The 25,769-nt window shown below is 38.6% G+C and overlaps 1 protein-coding gene across 4 annotated transcripts in view; it reads left to right on the forward strand.

Annotated features, from left to right (window-relative positions):
• The window catches only part of acot7 (acyl-CoA thioesterase 7), a 217,199-nt gene that overhangs the window by 151,691 nt on the left and 39,739 nt on the right, over positions 1–25,769 (forward strand). For all 4 annotated transcript variants that reach the window (XM_051931294.1, XM_051931295.1, XM_051931293.1 and 1 more), the window contains one exon: positions 17,087–17,203. In XM_051931294.1, coding sequence (XP_051787254.1) covers positions 17,087–17,203 — 117 coding nt within the window. The remainder of the gene's footprint in view (positions 1–17,086; positions 17,204–25,769) is intronic.

Below are 25,769 nucleotides of genomic sequence, written 5' to 3' on the forward strand. Positions count from 1 at the left end.
GCGGCATAGTGTGTTACTGATGGTAGCCTTTGTTACTTTGGTCCCAGCTCTCTGCAGGTCATTCACTAGGTCTCCCCGTGTGGTTCTGGGATTTTTGCTCACCGTTCTTGTGATCATTTTGACCCCACGGGGTGAGATCTTGCGTGGAGCCCCAGATCGAGGGAGATTATCAGTGGTCTTGTATGTCTTCCATTTTCTAATAATTGCTCCCACAGTTGATTTCTTCACACCAAGCTGCTTACCTATTGCAGATTCAGTCTTCCCAGCCTGGTGCAGGTCTACAATTTTGTTTCTGGTGTCCTTTGACAGCTCTTTGGTCTTGGCCATAGTGGAGTTTGGAGTGTGACTGTTTGAGGTTGTGGACAGATGTCTTTTATATTGATAATGAGTTCAAACAGGTGCCATTAATACAGGTAACGAGTGGAGGACAGAGGAGCCTCTTACAGAAGAAGTTACAGGTCTGTGAGAGCCAGAAATCTTGCTTGTTTATAGGTGACCAAATACTTATTTTCCACCATAATTTGCAAATAAATTCTTTACAATCAGACAATGTGAGTTTCTGGATTTTTTTTTTCTGATTTTGTCTCTCATAGTTGAGGTTTACCTATGATGAAAATTACAGGCCTCTCTCATCTTTTTAAGTGGGAGAACTTGCACAATTGGTGGCTGATTAAATACTTTTTTGCCCCACTGTACATTTTAAGATATCTTTAAAAGGACCCTCATTTATTTCAAGATATCTCAATAGCATGTTCAGATATCCTGCGGTGGGTTGGCACCCTGCCCAGGATTGGTTCCTGCCTTGTGCCCTGTGTTGCCTGGGATTGGCTCCAGCAGACCCCCGTGACCCTGTGTTCGGATTCAGCGGGTTGGAAAATGGATGGATGGATGGATGTTCAGATATCTACAATACAATTTAAGATATCTGAAATACATTTCCAGATATCTCAAATAAATTTTCAGATATCTCAACATCACTTCCTGCTCATTTCAAGATATCTCAAAATCATTTTAAGATATCTTATAATAAACAAGAAGTCCCATTCAAATAGGCAGTTTTACAAGAAATGATTTTGAGATATCTTGAAATGCAGACACAATTATTTTGAGATATTTGAAAATGTATTTGAGAGATCTCAAAATATATTGCAGATATCTTAAAATGTGATGGAAATTTATTTTAAGATATCTCAAAGTGGGTTTCAGATATCTTAAAAAGTAAATTACATTTTAAGATACCTGAAATTCATTTTGAAATATCTGTAAATGTTAATTAGGCTTGCCATAGTGCTCTGTATACTAAAAAATTCTAAGAAATTATCTCCAGCTGAGCAAAACCATTATGTTGGTAAGTGAGATCTTTTAGCGATTCAGTTGGCTCTTAAACAGTAATGTCGTTGGCTGAATTGAGCAATGATTCTAGGGACTCTCGGGGCCCCAGGCAAAAAAAAAAAACTTCATGGAGCCTTCCAACTCAACCTCTCCTGAGTCTCGATATTGTAAAATGTATTATTTTAGTGTAAATTAATAAAATCAACAGGGAAGATTTAATGAACACAAATCCTTTATTTTATCTTTGTGAAACTATTTGTGGTTAAATAAAAAGAAATTTTATACAAACATCACAATAAATCAACATTTGTATAATAAAAGAGAAAAACACTAATAATACAAAAGTACATTTAAAAAAATCTAAAAAAAGTATATGCCAATAAAGGAAGGCACACGTGGTAGTAAAAACTAAACACAAGTTGCACAATAAAGTATTTAAAAAATAAAGTGCACTTAGGTAGAAATTAAAAAAAACAAAAAATCGTTGTTTGAGGGCTTTAGCTACAGCAAAAGCAGCTACCGGATCCTCCAGGTCCAAAGACCTTTGAACACTGTGTGCTGTTGAAATTGGATATCCTGGCATGTGGTAGATCTCAAGTAAGATTTCATCAGCTTTAAGGATGAAAAATGTCTCTCCACAAAGGCAATGCTGATAGGAAGAACCAGGATTGCCAATGAACTAAATTTTGACTTCTTAGACCATGTGGTACTGTTACCCACTCATCCTGTGCATGAATTGGTGCTGCTGATTTTGGCCACACACTGACTACAATGGGGCCTGGAGAGACTGACTGAAGGTGAATCACAAATGACTGAATTGTCTTAACAAAACAAATCAGTGTTTGTTTACCAACATTTAAATACTCTTCATAATTTATGAAGTCTGCTCTGATTACATTTAATGTTGCTTAAAAGTAATGTTCATCACACTCCTGGGGACCCCATTAGGGGAGTTTCTGATTGTGTTGTTGTGTGTTGATGCTATGCTTCAACAAGGGGTTCCCAAAGATTTGTTGTTGCAATTAGTACAGTATATGTAAACAGACACCCCTTTGGCCTCTGATGGGAGTAGAACATTCTTTTATTATTTTTACTGACTATAAGAATTTGATCTATTGTAGGACAGAACTATGTGGAGTCCCATGGTCATTGTTTTTGAGCTGGTTCAATTTTTTTAGTTCTTACCTGGCTGGCATGAAAAATGGAGAAGTTGATGTCCCCTCCTGCCGATATGATAATTTGATAATAACAATTTGGAAAAAATAATAGCTGTCACTATTTTGGATTGTCCAGGACTCTGGTTTGTTTGGCCATCCTGATATTACTTTTACTATAGGACTTACAAAGTGATATATTTTGAGGGGTAAAATGTGTATAGAGAGATATCGAGGAATAGATTTTTGCTTGTGAAATTTGTAGTCAAGCTAAAACTAGTCAAGAGTATTCTATGGCATTATTACCTCTCATTCTCTCTCTTAGTCAATTTGGAAGAACTGATATTATAGATTTAGGCCTTCATTTATATTATTTTTTTGTGGGTATAGATTAGTTTTCGAAGAGCATGCTTTTTATTCCATTAAAACCTGGCACACTTCAAAGGAATTAGCAGGCATTTTTATTAAGGATGTTTCTGTGTCTATAGCTTCCCTAGGTCTTTTATTTCTGACAAAGGCCTTCAATTAATTTGTCACTTTTGGCATTATATTTGCTTAAATGTAGGCAAGTGATTTAATCAGTGATGGGCAAACAGAAAAAAAGGCAGTCTAGTTTAGTCTATTCTAATTGGAAACAAATACTGCCTTTGGCTGAGTTTGTTTCAATTCCTTAAAATTTTCTATTGGAATGTCACCATTTGAATGCCTGTATGGGTGTAAACTAACATTATTAGGCTTACGAATCCTATGGCTCTAAGTCTTACTGAATATTTAACTAGGTTACAGGATAATAGGATGCCAGTCCAAAGAAACCTATTCACTGTGGGAACTTTAGTCAAGTGGTTAGTGTGCCACAAGTGTAAGCCAGCCCCAGAGTGTAGATTTGGGTAGAGAAAGTGTCCCAGAAACTGGCCCCATAATGTACTAGCCTATACGCTATAGATAAACATATTAGCACAGTTACCTATAAACTGACTTTACTTGTTGTCAATTTTACAATCCAACTTTTTCTGTTTCTAGATTAAAGCCACTTCATTCTAGCCCTTAAAATGACAAGAGATTTCACATCCACCACCTATGAGATCCAGTGTGTGACTATTTTTGTTAAAAGACTTCCTGTTTTCCGCGGTGGGCTAGCACCCTGCCCAGGGTTTGTTCCTGCCTTGTGCCCTGTGCTGGCTGGGATTGGCTCCAGCAGACCCCCGTGACCCTGTGTTAGGATATGGCGGGTTGGACAATGACTGACTGACTGACTTCCTGTTTTATTAAATTCTCTGCTTGTTTTTATGCACTTTGATTTTCTGGTTACTGTTTAGGTTTGGTTAATGTTTGGTTTTGACTGGCATGTCTCATTCTCCCGGTTCTTTTGTATAGAATATTCTATTTCTCACAGAGAACAGAAAAAAATCTTGCAGGAGAAAACATATATACTAAAATGAGTATATACAAAAAGACAAATGTCTGGACTGACCATCTTGTATTAATCTTTTTGATAAGCTGACAACATTTGGCAAAAGAAATACAGCTTCTGAAACTGGAAAGGAGGAATTTTCCTTTAAAAAATAACACAGCTTACTTAAACATGTTGTGAAGAGGTTTCTGAAAGAGAATAGCATAAATGCAACACATGGAGTGCATACTGTATAACTTATCTACATTTCTTAGCATTGGGAAGCTGAGGATAAGCAGTCAATCACTGTTAAGAATTTTAAAAATGTGCCTGCAGTAATAAATCCTATTGAAGTATTGGCTGCGATAGATACTGTGGCTGCAGATAATTTTATTAGTTTCTCATTATTGTAAACCCTGGCCATTAAACCAGACCTTCTGAAATTAATGTCTTGTGTACTGTTTGCTGATGGTAAGCCCATTGATAATGCATTAGATTTCATAAGACTATCAATATACTGTACTTTCAAACAGGACTCTTTCAACAATAAACTATTAACCTTTTTATGTTATTCAGCCATCAACATCACAACTTATCTTACACTTACCCTGGTTACAAAAATCACAATGCTTCAAAAAAAAAAAGCATACATAAAACAGTGAAGTAAACAATGCATTCAAACCTGTGTAAACATGAATATTCAAACCCCAATCATCTGTTACAATATTGCACTTTGCCTGCCGAATACAGTGATTTTTCAGATGTTTTTAGTAAAATCCTGTCAAGAATGATCCCACACTGGGATTGTTCTAGTCCTAAAATAAAAATATATGCACCCACTAAACCAGAAAGTAAAGTCATGGAGAAAATTAATAACAATGGATTTACCACACATTATTTTCTTTGTTGAGAAAAAATATGGAGAGTTAAGATAAGTTAAGTTTCTCCATGCACATTCTGACAGCCTGTTGTGGAAATTCTGCATTGTTTGACGTAACATGTTTTCCTCTTCAATCCTCCTTTTTAGTTCAGCAATGCTTGCAGGATGTGTGCGGTACACTTTGCTTTTAAAATGTCCAGACAGAAAAAAAAAATCACTAAAACAGCGAGATCTGGGGATCTTGGAGGCCATGGAATGTCACCATTGCGTGAAATGGCGTGCCTTCCAAACAGTCGTCTAATAGCTGCCATCGATTGTCAGGCAGTATGTGGCTCCACCTGGGGACTTCTTTTTTTTTTTAAGGCTGAACCCGTTTCTTCAAAATTTCGCACCCGTGTTGTAATCGTATTAGCAGACAGAACACCATCAACGACACCCTGACTGGTAATGACGCAGAAATTCCCTTTTCACCGCAGTCATTCTAATAAAAGGCTTTCACAGCAAATGCTCGATGCACACAACTACACTGCTCCATTATAAATAATGACAAGGGGTTCTAAACGAGGTTGCATTGGTCCCAAGCAACTGCCGACGCCCTAGGGTCACCAACATCTAGTTCCAAAATTTCCTGTTTCCCTGCGCCACCCTGTATAATATATAGTGTGTGTTTAAGTAAGTGTATATATAGTAAGTATGTACTGTATATGGATAGATAGTAAAATAACAGATAAAGAGTTGGGGTATGTACCTCGTATACTTGGAAAAAGCAGTTTGAAAAAGTGTTTTTTTACAGACTAAGTTCAAAAGGGACCTGGATGCAATGGTTAAGATAACGGTTTATATGGAGAGTAGAGAGGTGGGTCTAGAGGAGCAGGAACCGAAGTGCCGTCAAAAGAACCAGAAGTGGCTCGACTTCGGTCTGCTGGTCTGCAGGGAGGAAAAAGAGTCAAAAGGATTAGTTGACAGTGCCAACCCCTGGCTCAGCGGGTAAGTACAATTATTTAAGCCCATAAGCTGTCTCCCATGCACATGTGTGTGACAATCTATATATATATATATATATATATATATATAAAATCCCTATGTGCGTCCAGGTGTCCGTGTGTGGGTGTCTTCTGATGAAGTGCACATGCGCGGGGCACGGTGAGTGTGCGATATTACTGTCAAGAGAAAATTAGAGGCATTTTACGGAAATACAAACCAGTATTACTGCGAGAGGAAATTAAAGGTACACAATACAGTGACACATATTACAGCCACATACAAGCCAGTATTACTGTCAGAGGAGATTAAAGGCATATTACCGACGCGCACGCCTGTATTACCGCCAGAGAAAATTAAAGGTATATTACGGACGTACAAGCCAGCGGACGTACAAGACGGTATCCTTCAATAAGGGCGCGCACAGGCATCCTTCAATAAGGGCGCGCACAGGCATCCTTCAATAAGGGCGCGCCAAGCTCAATTGAGGTCGCCCTTTTGAAGCTCGCCTTTTTGTGCACGCTCATATTGAATAGAGCCATACAAGACAGTATTACTGTCACAGAAAATTAAAGACACACAATACACGGCGGCAGCCCACGAAGAACGGTCAGCTCAGCAAGTAAACATCAACAAAAGAAAGGCTGAAAGAAAGAAAAATACGATCAAAAAGAATGAGGTCAAAGTCCCTTGCCATTTCATATAGACTGTTCCTACTAATGTTTATGCACTACTGTTCTAGCGCCCGTTATTGTAACGGGCTAAATGACTAGTATAAATATATTAGGCCTCGGAAAGTTAACACATTGAAGTAAGAGGAAAGGGGGTGGGGAAGGAAGCTTTATGGCAGTCCAAGTGGAATTCTAGAGGAAAGTTGTGAAGGTAAAAATTATGCTTTTTTTTTTTTTTCGTTTCATGTTTCTGTAAGAAGATTGAATCAATGTCATATCACATAAGAGCTAAATAAGCTAAGCTCTTTGAGAGGCACTAAAACTAAAATAAGTCTCTAGTACAGGCATCACTAAATAGCAGACCCGTACCGAGTGACAGTACTATCCAGACTGTGACGCATTTCTGATAACTGAATGACTGATAACATTCATGAAGCAATTCTCCCCCCCCACCCCCTTCTTGAGGTGTGCATGTCTCTTGGAGTTACTCAATGGAGAGCGAATCAATGCAATTGATACAGTGCATCAGTAAAACGTGCGGATACCGCAAAGGAAATAATAGCAATGAAAGAGTGACTGGGAGCATGGCTTGTTCCAAAAAAAAAAAAAGAAAGAAATAGGACACACAAAACTGAACTTTCAAATATGAGTGGACAAACCAATATACAGTGGGTACGGAAAGTATTCAGACCCCCTTCAATTTTTCACTCTTTGTCATATTGCAGCCATTTGCTAAAATCATTTAAATTATTTTTTTCCCTCATTAATGTACACACAGCACCCCATATTGACAGACAAAAAAAAAGAATTTTTGAAATTGTTGCAGATTTATTAAAAAAGAAAACCTGAAACATCACATGGTCCTAAGTATTCAGACCCTTTGCTCAGTATTTAGTAGAAGCACCCTTTTGAGCTAATATAGCCATGAGTCTTCTTGGGAAAGATGCAACAAGTTTTTCACACCTGGATTTGGGGATCCTCTGCCATTCCTCCTTGCAGATCCTCTCCAGTTCTGTCAGGTTGGATGGTAAACGTTGGTGGACAGCCATTTTTAGGTCTCTCCAGAGATGCTCAATTGGGTTTAAGTCAGGGCTCTGGCTGGGCCATTCAAGAACAGTCACAGAGTTGTTGTGAAGCCACTCCTTCATTATTTTAGCTGTGTGCTTAGGGTCATTGTCTTGTTGGAAGGTAAACCTTCGGCCCAGTCTGAGGTCCTTAGCACTCTGGAGAAGGTTTTTGTCCAGGATATCCCTGTACTTGGCCGCATTCATCTTTCCCTCGATTGCAACCAGTCGTCCTGTCCCTGCAGCTGGAAAACACCCCCACAGCATGATGCTGCCACCGCCATGCTTCACTGTGGGGACTGTATTGGACAAGTGATGAGCAGTGCCTGGTTGTCTTGTCCAATACAGTCCCCACAGTGAAGCATGGCGGTGGCAGAATCATGCTGTGGGGGTGTTTTCCAGCTGCAGGGACAGGACGACTGGTTGCAATCGAGGGAAAGATGAATGCGGCCAAGTACAGGGATATCCTGGACAAAAACCTTCTCCAGAGTGCTAAGGACCTCAGACTGGGCCGAAGGTTTACCTTCCAACAAGACAATGACCCTAAGCACACAACTAAAATAACGAAGGAGTGGCTTCACAACAACTCTGTGACTGTTCTTGAATGGCCCAGCCAGAGCCCTGACATAAACCCAATTGAGCATCTCTGGAGAGACCTAAAAATGGCTGTCCACCAATGTTTACCATCCAACCTGACAGAACTGGAGAGGATCTGCAAGGAGGAATGGCAGAGGATCCCCAAATCCAGGTGTGAAAAACTTGTTGCATCTTTCCCAAGAAGACTCATGGCTGTATTAGCTCAAAAGGGTGCTTCTACTAAATACTGAGCAAAGGGTCTGAATACTTAGGACCATGTGATATTTCAGTTTTTCTTTTTTAAATAAATCTGCAACAATTTCAAAAAATCTTTTTCTTGTCTGTCAATATGGGGTGCTGTGTGTACATTAATGAGGGAAAAAATTAATTTAAATGATTTTAGCAAATGGCTGCAATATGAAAAAGAGTGAAAAATTGAAGGGGGTCTGAATACTTTCCGTACCCACTGTATATTCATTCTTCCTGTGGGTAATTGAAAGCCAGTTTGTCTCATGTGTTCCAAAACCGTGGCTTTAGTAAAAAGTAGCAATGTGAAGCGCCACTGTAAGAGAAAACTGAGAGCTCACTATGACAGATCCACCAGAGTCCTCTCGCACTCACTCACAGCCCAGCAGCATGGATTTTGGGACAACATTATAAAAAAAAAAAAAAAAATCTGATGGGACCATTGTAAAGGAATGCACTTTTTAGTTTTTTTAAGGTGGTTGTTTTCTTACGTAAAATGTGAATATGATAAGCCTATTTTTATTTTTTTTATTTTTTATTAAATAGCGTTGTTTATTTGTTTGTTTTACATGTTATTTTAAAGATAGTTACTGTATTTGTACTCCATACAAATACAAGGCCTATTAAATTCAAAGGGTCCATATGTTAAAAGTCCTTACTGAAAATGGAACATAAATATTGTTTAAATGATGTGGTAATTGTACCTTGTTTATTTTGTTTATAGACATTCAATGATTACATGTATAGAAATCTGAATCATAGCACAAATGTGAGGTTCAGACCTTTGATAGGAGAAAATTTTGTTGGTTGGACCTCTATAAATTTCCCCTGCTCTAGTACCTCTGTATTTAACTTGATGGTCTGCCAAGTAGCTGACAGTGCTGACTCCCCTACTATAATGACAAAATTCTACGAAATAGAAGTGTAATTATTATCTCTACCCATGATTCAAGTTGGCAATATCTTCGCTAATTTATGCAGAGGATGCAACATAGTCATCTAAGTAGTGCATGGTGTCGATTTTTAAGCAAGATTGCAGCTAAGGAGATATTTTTTAGCATGCCAGGTACACCAGTGTTTTCCAACCTTTTTTCTGTTTTGGCACACTTTTTGTAACCCAAAAAATCCCAAGGCACACCACAATTCTTCCAACCAAAAAAGCATTAAATCTCTTAGATGTGCTAAACTGTCCAAAGGGGTGAGACAGGGGGTGACAAAAAAAGCAGCTTGGAGATTGCTATTTGTACACACAGAACTTAGTGAGCACTTAGGATGCATTTTCTAGCTGCTTTGTCCCTTTGCCACTCAAAACAGGCAGCCCTGTCTCTGCCTCACTCTACTGACCTGGGCTTAGAGGCAACTTGTATGCCCACTGGCCCTTGGCTCTGCAAGAGTCGCTGGCAAGCATGCATGCACCCAGGCAGATGGACCCCTGACACGTCTCCTGACTCTTAATGTAGCTCACTAAGTGCCATGTCTGCAAATCGGCAATCACAAAGCTGCTTTTATGTTGACTTCTTCAGGTAGTCCCATCCTCCTCGGACAGCTCTCATTCACCAGATGAGTGTGTCTCTCTTACGTCTAGACCTGGGGCCACTACACTGTTCTTTCCATGGCACGCTAGCTGTAAAACATTTATGTAGAGTATAATTATCAAGTCGTTGATGGTGATGAACAATTGAGGATAGTATTTATGGAGTTTTAACACAACTTTTAATGTGTACCCATTTAAGAAATGTGTATTCTATCAATTAAATCAGTCATCAGTAGTGCATTTAAAGTCAACAGTCGTTTCCATTGTTTTTCACTTTGACACATTTGTGTCCCATATGCCATACCAATTTGAGAATTAATACATTGGACTCATTTTCTTTTCATCTTGCCTCTTAGGAAGGCATTCAAATTAAGGTTGTACTTGCTTAATTAGTATATTGTTAAAAGTTCAGGTTTAAGGTCGTTGTTTAAGTTTAAACGATGCCATTAATTTTTTTTTATTCCTTTGTGTTGATTCAACATTTGTTTTGTGATTCAGTGTGTATTTACTTTATGATTTATGAATTAATTTTATAATTACATGTTTTAATGTTTGATGAGATTAATTGTAATTAATTACATACACTTAATTAAATTAATTTTTTTTAATAGATTCCCAGCTCTAATGTATTTAGAGTCACATGCGTAATTCTCTGCCAATACGTGAGGGGGCACTATCTGATGACAATCTCTCTCTTCTCCGTTCCCTTCTACAGAAAGGAGGACTGACATATTTCCTCCCCTAACGTCACTTCTGGGGTTAGACCACCTGCACCCACCCCTTCCTCTCAGAATCCTGTCAGAAATGCCACCATCTTGGGCAGGGCCACTGAATTATAATTTCATTACATAGTCTGTGTTTTCCGATGGGGGAAGTTGGATGGCTTCTTTAAGGTTTGCTCTGTGAGATAGGTGTGGCAGTACTCCTTATACTGTCATTATGTACCACTAATGTACCCCTCAAATGAAAATACTGCAAGATTTTTATTTATTTTTTTAAATGCATGCAGGATAGAAATCTTGGGGTTGAAACATCCACAAGTGGAAGAGTGGGGTATACCTTTGAAATTATTTTAGTTAGAGATGATGGAAAAATATTGCACAGCACTGTCATGTGCATTACAGCATTTTTTTCCCCTCGTGTGCTTGCAACCCAGTGATGGCCATGTCAGCAACGATCTTACAGTTAGCATATGTGAAAGTTCTGTGTATGGCTGCTACAGTTCTGTGTCATGCTGGCCTTGCAAAACAACTTGGGGCACTTGGGGGGAAAAAATGTTCACCTAACTGATGACATCTTAATATTTTAAAAGAATATGGATCACCATATGCGTTATGTTTAGTTTTCAACCATCTGAGAACTAATCATTTATTTGTCAAATTAGAAAGATGTGAGTTCCACTAAAATTGTGTGCTGTTTCTGGGGTAAAGGATAACTCAAATGGGGTTAGCAAAGGATCATTCTAACGTAACTGACATCTTTAATTGGAAAGTTCCTGAAAACATGGAACAATTTTTATATTTTTTGGGATTAGAAAGCTATTACTGACAATTTATTTAGTAACTTCCTGGTAACAAAATCTCTACTTGTTTTATGTACATTGATTTTTTACATAGAAGTTAGGAGTGGTAAAAGATCAGTTCGACTTTCTGGTTTTTGACCCTGGCACATATTTTTTTTAATCACGTCTCATTCTCCTGATCCTTTAACATAAAATCTCCCCATTCTTCAGGAGAACAGAACAAAACTTGAACCATTATTTTGGTGCAACATTTTTTTTCATGGGCATTGCCATTTTGTGTATTTTTATTGACCCCACTATTTTATGTTTCTATTTTTCAGGGGTGATGCCATTATATGTTTCTAGTTTTTATGGGTGACACTCTTTTTGTTTGTCTGGTTACTGTGATGCTCTGTTCATGCTGGTTGTGATACACTTGACCAGTGATGACATGGCAGCCATGTTATGAAAGGTGACCTTTTGGTTAGGAAGATTCTGATTCTGGTTCTGTTTCTACCTACGAATTTAACACTCTTATAACAATTAATCCTTAGACTTACCCCGTTTGATCTTAGCTACAGTGCATCCGGAAAGTATTCACAGCGCATCACTTTTTCCACATTTTGTTATGTTACAGCCTTATTCCAAAATGGATTAAATTCATTTTTTTCCTCAGAATTCTACACACAACACCCCATAATGACAACGTGAAAAAAGTTTACTTGAGGTTTTTGCAAATTTATTAAAAATAAAAAAATTGAGAAAGCACATGTACATAAGTATTCACGGCCTTTGCTCAATACTTTGTCGATGCACCTTTGGCAGCAATTACAGCCTCAAGTGTTTTTGAATATGATGCCACAAGCTTGGCACACCTATCCTTGGCCAGTTTCGCCCATTCCTCTTTGCAGCACCTTTCAAGCTCCATCAAGTTGGATGGGAAGCGTCAGTGCACAGCCATTTTAAGATCTCTCCAGAGATGTTCAATCGGATTCAAGTCTGGGCTCTGGCTGGGCCACTCAAGGACATTCACAGAGTTGTCCTGAAGCCACTCCTTTGATATCTTGGCTGTGTGCTTAGGTTCGTTGTCCTGCTGAAAGATGAACCGTCGCCCCAGTCTGAGGTCAAGAGCACTCTGGAGCAGGTTTTCATCCAGGATGTCTCTGTACATTGCTGCAGTCATCTTTCCCTTTATCCTGACTAGTCTCCCAATCCCTGCCGCTAAAAAACATCCCCACAGCATGATGCTGCCACCACCATGCTTCACTGTAGGGATAGTATTGGCCTAGTGATGAGCGGTGCCTGGTTTCCTCCAAACGTGACGCCTGGCATTCACACCAAAGAGTTCAATCTTTGTCTCATCAGACCAGAGAATTTTCTTTCTCATGGTCTGAGAGTCCTTCAGGTGCCTTTTGGCAAACTCCAGGCGGGCTGCCATGTGCCTTTTACTAAGGAGTGGCTTCTGTCTGGCCACTCTACCATACAGGCCTGATTGGTGGATTGCTGAAGAGATGGTTGTCCTTCTGGAAGGTTCTCCTCTCTCCACAGAGGACCTCTGGAGCTCTGGCAGAGTGACCATCGGGTTCTTGGTCACCTCCCTGACTAAGGCCCTTCTCCCCCAATCGCTCAGTTTAGATGGCCGGCCAGCTTTAGGAAGAGTCCTGGTGGTTTCGAACTTCTTCCACTTACGGATGATGGAGGCCACTGTGCTCATTGGGACCTTCAAAGCAGCAGAAACTTTTCTGTAACCTTCCCCAGATTTGTGCCTCAAGACAATCCTGTCTCGGAGGTCTACAGACAATTCCTTTGACTTCATGCTTGGTTTGTGCTCTGACATGAACTGTCAACTGTGGGACCTTATATAGACAGGTGTGTGCCTTTCCAAATCATGTCCAATCAACTGAATTTACCACAGGTGGACTCCAATGAAGCTGCAGAAACATCTCAAGGATGATCAGGGGAAACAGGATGCACCTGAGCTCAATTTTGAGCTTCATGGCATAGGCTGTGAATACTTATGTACATGTGCTTTCTCAATTTTTTTATTTTTAATAAATTTGAAAAAATCTCAAACTTTTTTCATGTTGTCATTATGGGGTGTTGTGTGTAGAATTCTGAGGGAAAAAAATGAATTTAATCCATTTTGGAATAAGGCTGTAACATAGCATAATGTGTAAAAAGTGATGCGCTGTGAATATTTTCCAGATGCACTGTATGTGTATGTCTTTCACTAATGACACTAAAATATTACATAAAGTGGTGATTCAGGATTTTTATGGAAAATTCCAATGGTCGCTACAGGAAATACATCACACTTCTACAATATTGATGCCAGTAATTTACTGGACTTGGTGCCAGAGACATAATATTGTGTCTATGTGTGATGGACCTCAAATTCAGCTCTTTGAAGAAACACTGAATTAAGTTTAGCTCTTATACTAGTAATCAACAATTCCAGTAAGGATAAGATGTGTTATTCCAGATTTCTGAACTCTTTGCGAGTAGGTGTAGACAAGAACCATAGCATATCCAGTTATAAAATCATTTTCAGTGTCTCTTGGTGTCAACAAAACACATGCAGGGTTGTCAATGGATCTAGAATTATTTGATTCGGATTTCCCAATTTGATTGGGAGGAGATCTTATCATAAAATTCCAGATTCTGTAATAGGGAAGAGTTGACTGCCAACAAGGAGCATGCAAACTGTGCAGTGGCAAGTGAAATTGTGGCAAAGCACATCTATGATCTAATTATGAAATTGATTTCAATATAGTCAGCAGCTGAGAAATGAAAATACACTATAATCTATCCTAGAGTGAGAGGGATGATATGGGGAAAACAACGAGAACTCCTTGATAAACAAGTTTACTAGCCTAAAAGATCACCCAACTTTATATTAATAGTAAATTAACATAGCAAGTGAGTCAACTGTGGACTTCTTTGGCAGAGGAAAAGTGGAAACTTTGCATCTAAGCTCAAAATCTACCAAATTCATTTTTACCTACACATAGCATTTTATCCTCAATGTTTTGACATATAAGGATATCCACACCATTTTTCATGGAGTTGGCAGATAATTGTGGCAGCAGTGAAAAATATTTATTACAAAATACAGACACATGTTTGGACAGCAGCTTTGGCTTCTGCAGGAACATGCAGGGCCGGATTAAGAGCTTTGGGGGCCCGTAGCACATTTCAAATTTGGGGGCCCTTTTGGTCTGCATCATCTGAAGTTTAGATTCTGAACAGTTCAAACCGGACTAAATAATTATTTTACTCTCAATTATAATAAGAATCTTATAATATTTATGTGAATTTTATGTGTTGGGCCCCTAAAGTTTTGTTGTGTAAGAAATTTACAGTTTAAAAACGTAAAGATAATATTTTTAAAGACCAGTTTTTCAATGCTACGCTTTTTCATTAAATATTGGGTCCACCATTTGGGGGCCCCCGAAATTGCGGGGCCCGTAGCATATGCTACATGTGCCTATTGGTTAATCCGGCACTCGGAACATGACATCAGCTCACTTGTGCCATAGACAGTGAAGGACACTTGTCCTCTTGATATTCAGTCCTAGGCCCTGAATATACTAAGATGCAACTGAAAGATTAATCATAATAGTAGTAAAAGTAGAAGAAGCAAGACTGTAGGAAGTAAACTCGGTCATTCAAATAGTTATCAGGACTTACTTCACAAGCTACACCCCAACACAAACCACCATATTCCCTGTGACATTAGACAAAACAGCATATCCCTAATAATCTTAGGATAAAAATCAGTTATATATACCCAACTCACTTCCCCCACCCTGCATGGGGCAATCCAAGAGGCAATGTGTAGAGTAGACTCAAAACAAACAAGTGTTTGAACCAGAGTATAAGCATACTGTATACCTGTTTTTGCTGGATTGATATGTTCAGTGACTAAGGTAGACAGGACACAATACCATTGGAAAGAGAGACAAGCCTCTGAAGTATGCTGAGAATTGTTGGTAGCCTGGGAGGACTGTCCTGTTTTTATTTCCGTCCGTGGTCAGTCATCTACTATTCAGGACAGTGAATGTTCTATATAAATATTTTCCATTTGTCAATCATTGATCTGTGAGTTAATTCTGTTGTAGTAGTGTTGCCAGTTTTGTTTTAATGGTGTTGGGGTGGCATCTCAAAGTACAGTATTAATGTTTGACTACTTATTCTGTTTGTTGTGCATAAGTGTCAACATTTAATCAATGTACTCTTATCACTTTTTAAGTAATACATTCTGTAGTGAACCTCTTAGGGGTGTAAAAGGATTTAATAGTGAACTTTGCCCTTGAAATTTCCTGCATAAAATTATTGCTACTAAGAGAAGGTCATGTGAATCTTAGCAAGATATGGAAAACTATTTAATGTCAGGGACTGTTACTAAGCAAAACAGAGTAGCAAATGTCAGAACAAGGCAGGTGTGTGAAGGTAACAATGTAGCAGCCTTAAAGACCAACAACACAGGAGGCTCACTGTGCTATCCGATGTTTAGCACTCAGAAGCCGATCTGCTGAGTAGTTTTAACATCAACCTGAAGTGTAGCAACCTTTAAATGGTTAAAACTGAATCTTCTAATCTAAACCAATAGGATAACATATTTCTGTGAACCCTGTCTGAACAGCAGCACTATAAACAGCATGCAACATCATTATGCACCAAGCTGTTAATTAAAGAAACCAGTAGACAGTAAGAGTCTTCACATCAAATGGTGATCTCCCAGAAAAACACAGAAAATGAGTCTGGAAACCAGAAGCAGACATTAGAGAACAAATGTTCTATTTTCCTGAAAAATATCATTCGTTTCTATTGCTTGCTTTGGTTCATTGTCAGCTTTATGGTTGGAGGCAAGCAATAGTTTAAGATGGGCCAGATGTAAAATGATCAGTTGCAGTTCCACCTCATTTGACTTTTTGATGACAGAAACCACAGGATTCCTCAATTGAGCTTTAATTGGGCAAAAATCAAGAATGTTTACGCACTGGCCATCACATGACATTTGACGAGTTCTCTGATCTTCTGAAGACAGTTTAACATTCAGTATAGTTAAGAAATTTTACAAATAAAAGTCTTGAATGGGATAACTTGAGGTTCAAGGTATATACTGTATTCTGTAACACCTGTCCATTCTAGGAGAAAAGTCACTCAAGCAGGAAAATATGACAGACCATAGCTTTTTCAAAAATTTAGTGACATTCCCCTTCTGAGTTTTTGATTTTACTTCAGTTCCTACAGTTTCAGTCCTCTAATTCTGTAACTTTAATGTTCAAGGCTATAAGTTCCTCCAGTGTTTTAATCTGTTTAGAAAGCCACCAAGTTTTTTCTTTGGTTTTCAGTTTGAAGTGGATATTTTTTAGCTTACTTTTAAAACACTGCTGAATGGAGTCATGGTTGGGAGAAAGCTGTTCTGCTATGAATTACTTTATGCTGATAAATAAGTAATCCATAATTGATACACCAGTATATCGAAGTATGTATGTACAGAGAGACTTCTTTACTGGGCTAGTGACATCATATAGAGCCTTTTTGACCCAGATGACAAGCTACCCAAGCACACATCCATCTACCAAGCAATGACCATGTGATCTCTGCAGGAATGCTTATAATAAATATTTCTGTGAAGTTAAATGCTCAATATTTGGTATTGCATTAATTTTCCTTAACAAATGTCTGTTAGTTGACGGAACTTTGCGGCAGTTACTAGGGTTTCTAATCAAATTTTCTCTTTCCTTTAAGGAGTTACTATGAAACTTATGGATGAAGTTGCTGGAATCATTGCAGCCCGACACTGCAAAACCAACATTGTTACTGCTTCTGTTGATGCCATCAACTTTCATCGCAAGATCAAAAAAGGTATGCAAAAAGTTATGGTGCCCTTTGATGTACCACTCCAAGATGCTCTGACAACATGTAATGGAGACTAGGATGGAAGGACACAGTATCAGTACTCCATACATATCCACTTCTAATGTCCAAAACCTGGTCTGAGTATCCCTAGTAGACAACATCTGGGCTTCTGTGTAGTTTTTCAGAGTACTGGATATCGAAACAATCCACTGTCACTCCAACATGTTACCCCATGGCTTATGAGTTTAAACATGGTGAGCCCAAATCTAAGCTCTGCTGCACTTGTTTGACATGTTTAATAGTATGTGTAAGAATTTCACTTATGTAGACATGACAGTATACAGTCCCCTACAAAAGTACTGGAGCAATAAGGGCAATTAATATGTTTCAGCTGTGCACTGAAGACATTTGTGTATGAGATCCAAAGATGAATATGAGAAGAGAGATCAGTGTTTCAGCTATTATTCCCTAATACTTACATTTAGATACAGTTGAAGTCAGAAGTTTACATACACTTAGGGTGAATTCTTTAAAACTCACTTTATAACCCCTAGAGAAGAACGTACTTTGGCACAAAAATTGCAAATCAGTCCCAGAACATCTTGTGAAGATGCTGGAAGAAACAGGTAGGCAAGTATCTATTTCCACACTAAAATGAGTCCTATGTCGACATAACCTGGATGGCTGCTCAGCAAGGAAGAAGCCACTGCTCCAAAGCCACCATAAAAAGCCAGACTGTCCCCATTTGTTGCTGCAAACTGCAAAGATCCTTCTTTCTGGGGATATGTCCTCTGGTCTGATGAATCCAAGGTTAAACTGTTTGGCTATAATGACCATTGTTATGTTTGGGGGTAAAAGGATAAGGCTTGCAAGCTAAAGAACACCATTTCAACCATCAAGCATGGGCGTGGGATCATCATGTTGTGTAGGTGCTTTGCTGCAGGAGGGACTGGTGCCCTTCACAAAATAGATGGCATCATGAGGAAGGAAGATTATGTAGATATACTGCAGCAACATCTCAAGAGCTCAGCAAGGAAGTTGAAGCTCAGTCACAAATCTGTCTTCCAAAAGGATAATGACCCCAAGTATACCACCTCCAAAGTTATGGCAAAATGGCTCAAGGACAACAAGGTCAAAGTATTGGAGCAGCCATCACAAAGCCCTGACCTCAATCCGATTGAAAATATTATGGGCAGAACTGAAAAAGCATGTGCAAGCAAGGAGGCCTATGAACCTATCCCAGTTAACCCAGTTCTGTCTGGATGAATGGGCCAGAATTCCAGCAACTTATTGTAAGAAGCTCGTGGCAGGCTGCCCAAAACATTTGGCTCAAGTTAAACAATTTAAAGGCAATGCTACCGAATATTAACAAAGTATATGTAAACTTTTGACCCACTGGAATTGTGCAATAGTCAATAAAAAGTGAAATACTCTGTCTGTGAACATTGCCCTGTACAAAACAGATGTCTTAAATGATTTAACAGATTCATAGTATGTATACTTCTGACTTCAACTGTATGTTAAACAACATACTGTAAAAAGAACATAGCACATTTTGTTTCAAACCAGCCATTTTTTTAATTGAGCAAAATTATTGGAACATGACAAGCTGATAGGTGTTTCTTGTTACAAAGGTGTGTCATATGAGATTGATTGTTTAATCATTAAGTAACCCTGGATATCTACTTTCAGTATAAGCTTTGGCATTCACCTGTTAAGACTGTATTTGTAGTCAAGAAGGGTAGACCAACATGAAGACCAGAGAACTGTCTATGAGAGAAAAGCATGCCATTCTGAAGGTGAGAAAGGGGGAAAAATCTATCAGATGTATTTCAGTAACATTAGAATTAGCCAGTACAGCAATTTAGAATGTCCTGAAAAAGAAGGAAACAACTGGTGTACTGAACAAACCAGTCGTTCTAGGAAAACAACAACTGACAACAGACAAATCTTGAGAGCAGTTAAGAATAAAACAAAACCACAAACGGTAACATCATGAGCAACCTCCAAAGAACAGGGGAGAAAGTATCAGTCTACTGTTTGAAGAAGACTTGGAGAACAGCTATATAGAGGCTATACTGCAAGATTCAAACCACTCATCAGTAGTAAAAATCAGAAAGACAGATTGGAATTTGTTCCAGAACTGTTGTGGCTCATCTCCGTACTTTTTTGCAAAGTTTTATGGACTGATGAGAAAACATTAACCTCTACCAAAGTGATGGAATGGCCAAAGTATGGAGAAAGAAGGGATCTGCTCATAGTCCTAAACATATAAACTCATCTGTGAAGCATGGTGGAGGTTGTGTCATGGCTTGAGCTTTTATGGCTGCTTCTGAAACAGGCTCTATCATTTCTTTGATGATGTAACTCAAGATAGTAGTAGCAGAATGAACTCGGAAGTCTACAGAAACATATCATCTGCCAACTTACAGAGAAATGCATCCAAACTAATCAGGAGGGACTTTATTATGCAGCAAGACAATGATCCAAACCACACTGGCATCTCAACAAAGGACTTCATCAGGGGGATAAAATGTAGGGTTTTGGACTGTCCAATTCAGTCGCCAAATCTTAACCCAATTGAGCATGCATTTCACCTCCTGAAGATAAGAAACCCCGCAAAATAGACAACTAAAAGATGCTGTGGTAAAAGCCTGGAAAGAAATGAGAAATCTGGTGGAGCCTGCGGGTCGTAGGCTTGATGCAGAACAAGGAAAATGCAACCCAATATTAAGTATTTTTGACTTTAATTTAGTTGAAAATATTCTGTTACAATAATTCTACCATCCATCCATTATCCAACCCGCTATATCCTAACTACAGGGTCACGGGGGTCTGCTGGAGCCAATCCCAGCCAACACAGGGTGCAAGGCAGGAAAGAAACCTCAGGCAGGGTGCTAGCCCACCGCAGGGCACACACACACACCCACACACTAAGCACACACTAGGGACAATTTAGAATCACCAGTGCACCTAACCTGCATGTCTTTGGACTGTGGGAGGAAGCCAGAGTAAATCCACGCAGACATGGGGAGAACATGCAAAGTCAGGTCTCCTAACTGTGAGGCAGCAGCGCTACCCACTGCGCCACCATGCCGCCCTATAATACAAAATATACAATTAATACATTCTAATATAAATGTGCTGCTATTGTATTACACTTGTATGAGGAACAAGAGAATCATCGTATGTGAGGGTGACTCAGCCATACAAAAACAAGAGGCTCACGGTTACTGATGATGATGATGATGATGATAAAGCAGCCCTGCCACTGCCTGATGACTGGTAGCAGAAACCTTCTGGCATTTCAGAGCAAATAAGGGAAGTGATTATTTGGCAAGGGTCTTCATTTTAGAAAGAAGCCATTTTGGTCAGTTATGATTGATTGTGCAGATTCTAGTGGCCACTCACTCCTATGGACCTTCTTTTGGAATTTAGGAAAAATCGATCCAGGGCATAGGCATCTGACTTTAGGAAATCTGTTTGCTTTTGATACTGGCTTATTAACTTTTATTAGATAGATAGATAGATAGATAGATAGATAGATAGATAGATAGATAGATAGATAGATAGATAGATAGATAGATAGATAGATAGATAGATAGATAGATAGATAGATAGATAGATAGATAGATAGATAGATAGATAGATAGACAATTTAGAATCGCCAATGCACCTAACCTGCATGTCTTTGGACTGTGGGAGGGAACGGGAGTACCTGGAGGAAACCCACACAGACACAGGAAGAACATGCAAACTCCACGCAGTGAGGACCCGGGAAGCGAACACGGGTCTCCTAACAGCAGTGCTACCACTGTGCCGCCCCCAATAATTTTACTCACTTGAAAAACTGGATGGTTTGATACAAAATGTGCTATGTTCTATATTGTTTTCAGATGTTTACATATTCAGATGTAAATACCAAGGGAATAAAAGCTGAAACTCTGATCTCTTTTCTCATATTCATCTTTTGATCTCACACAATAGAGAGAGATTGATTTATGTGTTGCATTTATCATTAAAGTTGTATGGTGTTGTATTACAGTCATATGAAAAAGTTTGGGAACTCCTCTCAGCCTGCATAATAATTTACTCTACTTTCAACAAAAAAAGATAACAGTGGTATGTCTTTCATTTCCTAGGAACCTCTGAGTACTGGGGTGTTTTCCGAACAGAGATTTTTAGTGAAGCAGTATTTAGTCGTATGAAATTAAATGAAATGTGAAAAACTGGCTGTGCAAAAATGTGGGTCCCTTGTAATTTTGCTGATTTGAATGCATGTAACTGCTCAATACTGATTACTTGCAACACCAAATTGGTTGGATTAGCTCGTTAAGCCTTGAACTTCATAGACAGGTGTCCAATCCAGGTGTCCAATCATGAGAAAAGGTATTTAAGGTGGTCCATTGCAAGTTGTGCTTCCCTTTGACTCTTCTCTGAAGAGTGACAGCATGGGATCCTCAAAGCAACTCTCAAAAGATCTCAAGCAAAGATTGTTCAGTATCATGGTTTAGGAGAAGGCTACAAAAAGCTATCTCAGAGGTTAAAACTGTCAGTTTCAACTGTAAGGAATGTAATCAGGAAATGGAAGGCCACAGACACAGTTGCTGTTAAACCCAGGTCTGGCAGGCCAAGAAAAATACAGGAGCAGCATATGCGCAAGATTGTGAGAATGGTTACAAACAACACACACATCACCTCCAAAGATCTGCAAGAACATCTTGCTGCAGATGGTGTATCTGTACATCGTTCTACAGTTCAGCGCAATTTGCACAAAGAACATCTGTATGGCAGGGTGATGAGAAAGAAGCCCTTTCTGCATTCACACCACAAACAGTCACTTGTTGTATACAAATGCTCATTTAGACAAGCCAGATTCATTCTGGAACAAAGTGCTTTGGACTGATGAGAAAATAATTGAGTTATTTGGTCATAACAAAAAGCGCTTTGCATGGCGGAAGAAGAACACTGCATTCCAAGAAAAACACCTGCTACCTAATGTCAAATTTAGTGGAGGTTCCATCATGCTGTGTGGCTAATTCAGGGACTGGGGCCCTTGTTAAAGTCGAGGGTCAGATGAATTCAACCCATTATCAACAAATTCTTCAGGATAATGTTCAAGCATCAGTCACAAAGTTGAAGTTACACAGGGGTTGGATATTCCAACAAGACAATGACCCAAAACACAGTTTGAAATCTGCAAAGTCATTCATGCAGAGGGAGAAGTACAATGTTCTGGAATGGCCGTCACAGTCCCCTGACTTGAATATCATCGAAAATCTATGGGATGATTTGAAGCAGGCTGTCCCTGCTTGGCAGCCATCAAATTTAACTGAACTGGAGAGATTTTGTATGGAAGAATGGTCAAAAAGACCTCCATACAGAATCCAGACACTCATCAAAGGCTATAGGAGGTGTCTAGATGCTGTTATATTTGCAAAAGGAGGCTCAACTAAGTATTGATGTAATATCTCTGTTAGGGTGCCCAAATTTATGCACCTGTCTAATTTTGTTATGATGCATATTGCATATTTTCTGTTAATCCAATAAACTTAATGTCACTACTGAAATACTACTGTTTCCATTAGACATTTCATATATTAGAAGGAAGTTGCTACTTTGAAAGCTCAGCCAATGATAAACAAAAATCCAAAGAATTAAGAGGGGTTCCCAAACTTTTTTATATGACTGTATGGGAGCTTATTTCCCCCACTCAAAAAAAAAGCTATTTTGCCAAAAGTATTATCTTATTTCTCAATAATTATTGCCTTATTTCCCAAATATATTGCCTAGTGTGTCCTACCTGAGGTTACCAACTGCAGCAGCCATGATTTTGAATACTGGAAATGTCAGAAATACTTCTTCATTAACAAACAACATTTAGTCCTTCATGTGCTGTGAGGTAAATAATACCCATTCCCCTTTTCCATCCCCAACCTCAGTCTCTGAACATTCAAGGTCTGAACACTAGCCTCTGTACCACCAGATCACACTGTTTCAACATATCTATAGTAAATAGCTAGGTTAAAACTAAACAGACACTTTATATATAGGTTTCTGTTACTGGACTGCATGCTGAACTCTGTCCTGCTTAGCTGTATGGTTATACCCTGCAAAAGATGGGCATACAGTCTACCATGTCTGTTTCTTACCTTATACTCAGTGCTGTTATGATTATTAGTGGTGGATGGGTGGATTAAATTTAGCCTTGTGCACACGCAGGATTAAATGTATACCTATGATTTTTGTTCAGTTCTTGTTACTTGATTGTATGCTATGCATGTCTCTGAATCTGTCCCTCACTAGCTATCACAGGTCATTCTGAGCATGTGGGTGCATGATGATGCAGACTACACCACACAATATCTTTACGAAATAATAAAATACTTTTTCAAAATAATGCAAAAAGTTGTTTTTTTTTTTTTTTGAATGGCTGGAATAAGCTTCTGTAGTATTCACTATCCGTTGTTGGTTTTCTACCACTGTCACTAGTCTATAGGAGACAAGTAAATATAATGGTAAAATTTTGAAGCTGAAATTAATGCTAAAGAAATCATTCTTCACAAAACAATTAGGCAAAAAAAAAATCCTTGTCAATTGTCTCAAAGTGGGTTTGATGTTTTTGTGACGTATTTTCCTGAATTTCAACTGAGCGTTGAGATGGGCCTCTGCCAGCTGTGTGAATTAATTGTGCGCCTCTTTCTTCGGAGACAGGCTCCTGAATTATTCACATTTTTGCACTGGTGTTGGCTGGAGTAGCTTGTCTCACAGGCTGAGTGGAGTTACTCTCTGAGGAATCATTTTGCCTCCAGAGCCAAAGTGACTAGGGCCTAATGATGACATTCTCTCGTAATGCTTAAAAGAACTTCTCTTTTGGCTAGTTAAGAAGCACTCCTTTTTTCTCAGAGTTTTGTTTGTTTTCTTTCTGAAAGGTTATCTAAAATTAGGTCTGTTGGGGGCTAAGATATCCAAAGCAAATAAATTCAGAAGCTTTTTTACTACAAATTTAAATATAGGAATAGAAATTTTGTATAGGAGATCCAATCAAGGCTGTCTTGGAATGATACTCCCCAAGTGCCACAAAGATGGCCCGGCCTTGAGTTAACTTCATATAAATGGCATAAGACAAAAAGTAGGCATGGGAAAAATGCTTTATAAATGAAATTCTTTCTTCTTTGGAGTAAGAACATTCCTGACGATGATGTTCAACAATATGACAGTCTTTTTCAAAGTGTTCTTCAAAGAGAACTGAACAGAACATCCATTCATCCATTTATAGCTGTAGAGGGCCATAGCCCATCCTGGTAGGAAAATATGCAAGACAGGAACCAGCCTTACAGTTGTGGATGGATCGATGTAGGGTACACTTACACACATACACAACTATACTCATCATATGAGGTCATTAGAGACTACAGTTAATCTAACACATGACTGAGTGTCTAAAGAAAACTAGAGTATGCAAATGAAAATTCAAATGGACAAAGAGAAAACATTCAAGGTTTTTAAATCCTAGACCAGACATGGATTGTGTGTTAAAGAAAAAAAAAAAGTCTTCTGGAGCCATGAGGCTGCTGGAAGAAGCTCTTGGACAGCAACTGCAAAATGTATCAGACACAAATCCCAAAGATTGTCGTTCAAACACAAACTAGCAAATTATGAACACAGAGTCCTAAGCTTGAAGGCAACAAGGAAGAGAGAAATAAGAACTCAAGAAGTTCTCTCATAAGTCTTTTTCATACCTGTAGTTTAAGCAAATATACTGTACAATAAGTCATGTCCTGACCTTAACTAATTGTGTGAGAAATATAATGAAGCAACACAAATGTGATCTTGTTAACCCCCAAGTATTCATTAGTTTATTTATTTAGCTTTCAGATTTGCTTTTTCCAATACAGTTTTTATCCTAAAAGCACTGAGCACATAAGACCCAACCATCAACTGGGCACCAGACCTATCTTGGACAGATACACTTTGAGTTATTAATCGGCCAAACACAAAATGTATGAGGAAACTGATGTACCTGGAGAAAATCCACACAAATCCTGTGGAGTTTGATCCCTTTGTTGTATTTTAATAGTGACAATTAAGAGTAAAAAATTGTAGACTTGGGGGCAAACTACACAAAATGAGGAAAATCATGACACTACAAACTTTGGGATTCTTAAATTGTATTAGAATATAGCCAGCATTTATGTGTGTTACATGGAGATAATTGTTTTTTGGTCTTGAATTTTTATCATCATCATGATTTTCATTTTATTTCCTAATAAGCAATCAATCAGCCTACAATCTTTCAGCATTCAATGCTGTTGACTACCTTGCTTGTTACATACAACAAGATAAAATAGCAGGAAAATGACTAGAGTGTTAAGAACTCCAAATATTAATATTTCTATTTACTTATGACTAAATCCCTCATTACTGCTCTTTTCTAAATGCAAAATAAGGGATGAAAAACAGCAATTAGAGGTATGAGATGCTTCACTGTTTGTAAAGGTGGTTGGTACAAAAATCTGCAGCCACAAAGGTCACATATGTCTAAGATTGGTAGCTATTATTTTAAAATATT

The sequence above is a fragment of the Erpetoichthys calabaricus genome, chromosome 8 (genome assembly GCF_900747795.2).
Source record: "Erpetoichthys calabaricus chromosome 8, fErpCal1.3, whole genome shotgun sequence".
NCBI classification, from domain to species: Eukaryota; Metazoa; Chordata; class Cladistia; order Polypteriformes; family Polypteridae; genus Erpetoichthys; species Erpetoichthys calabaricus.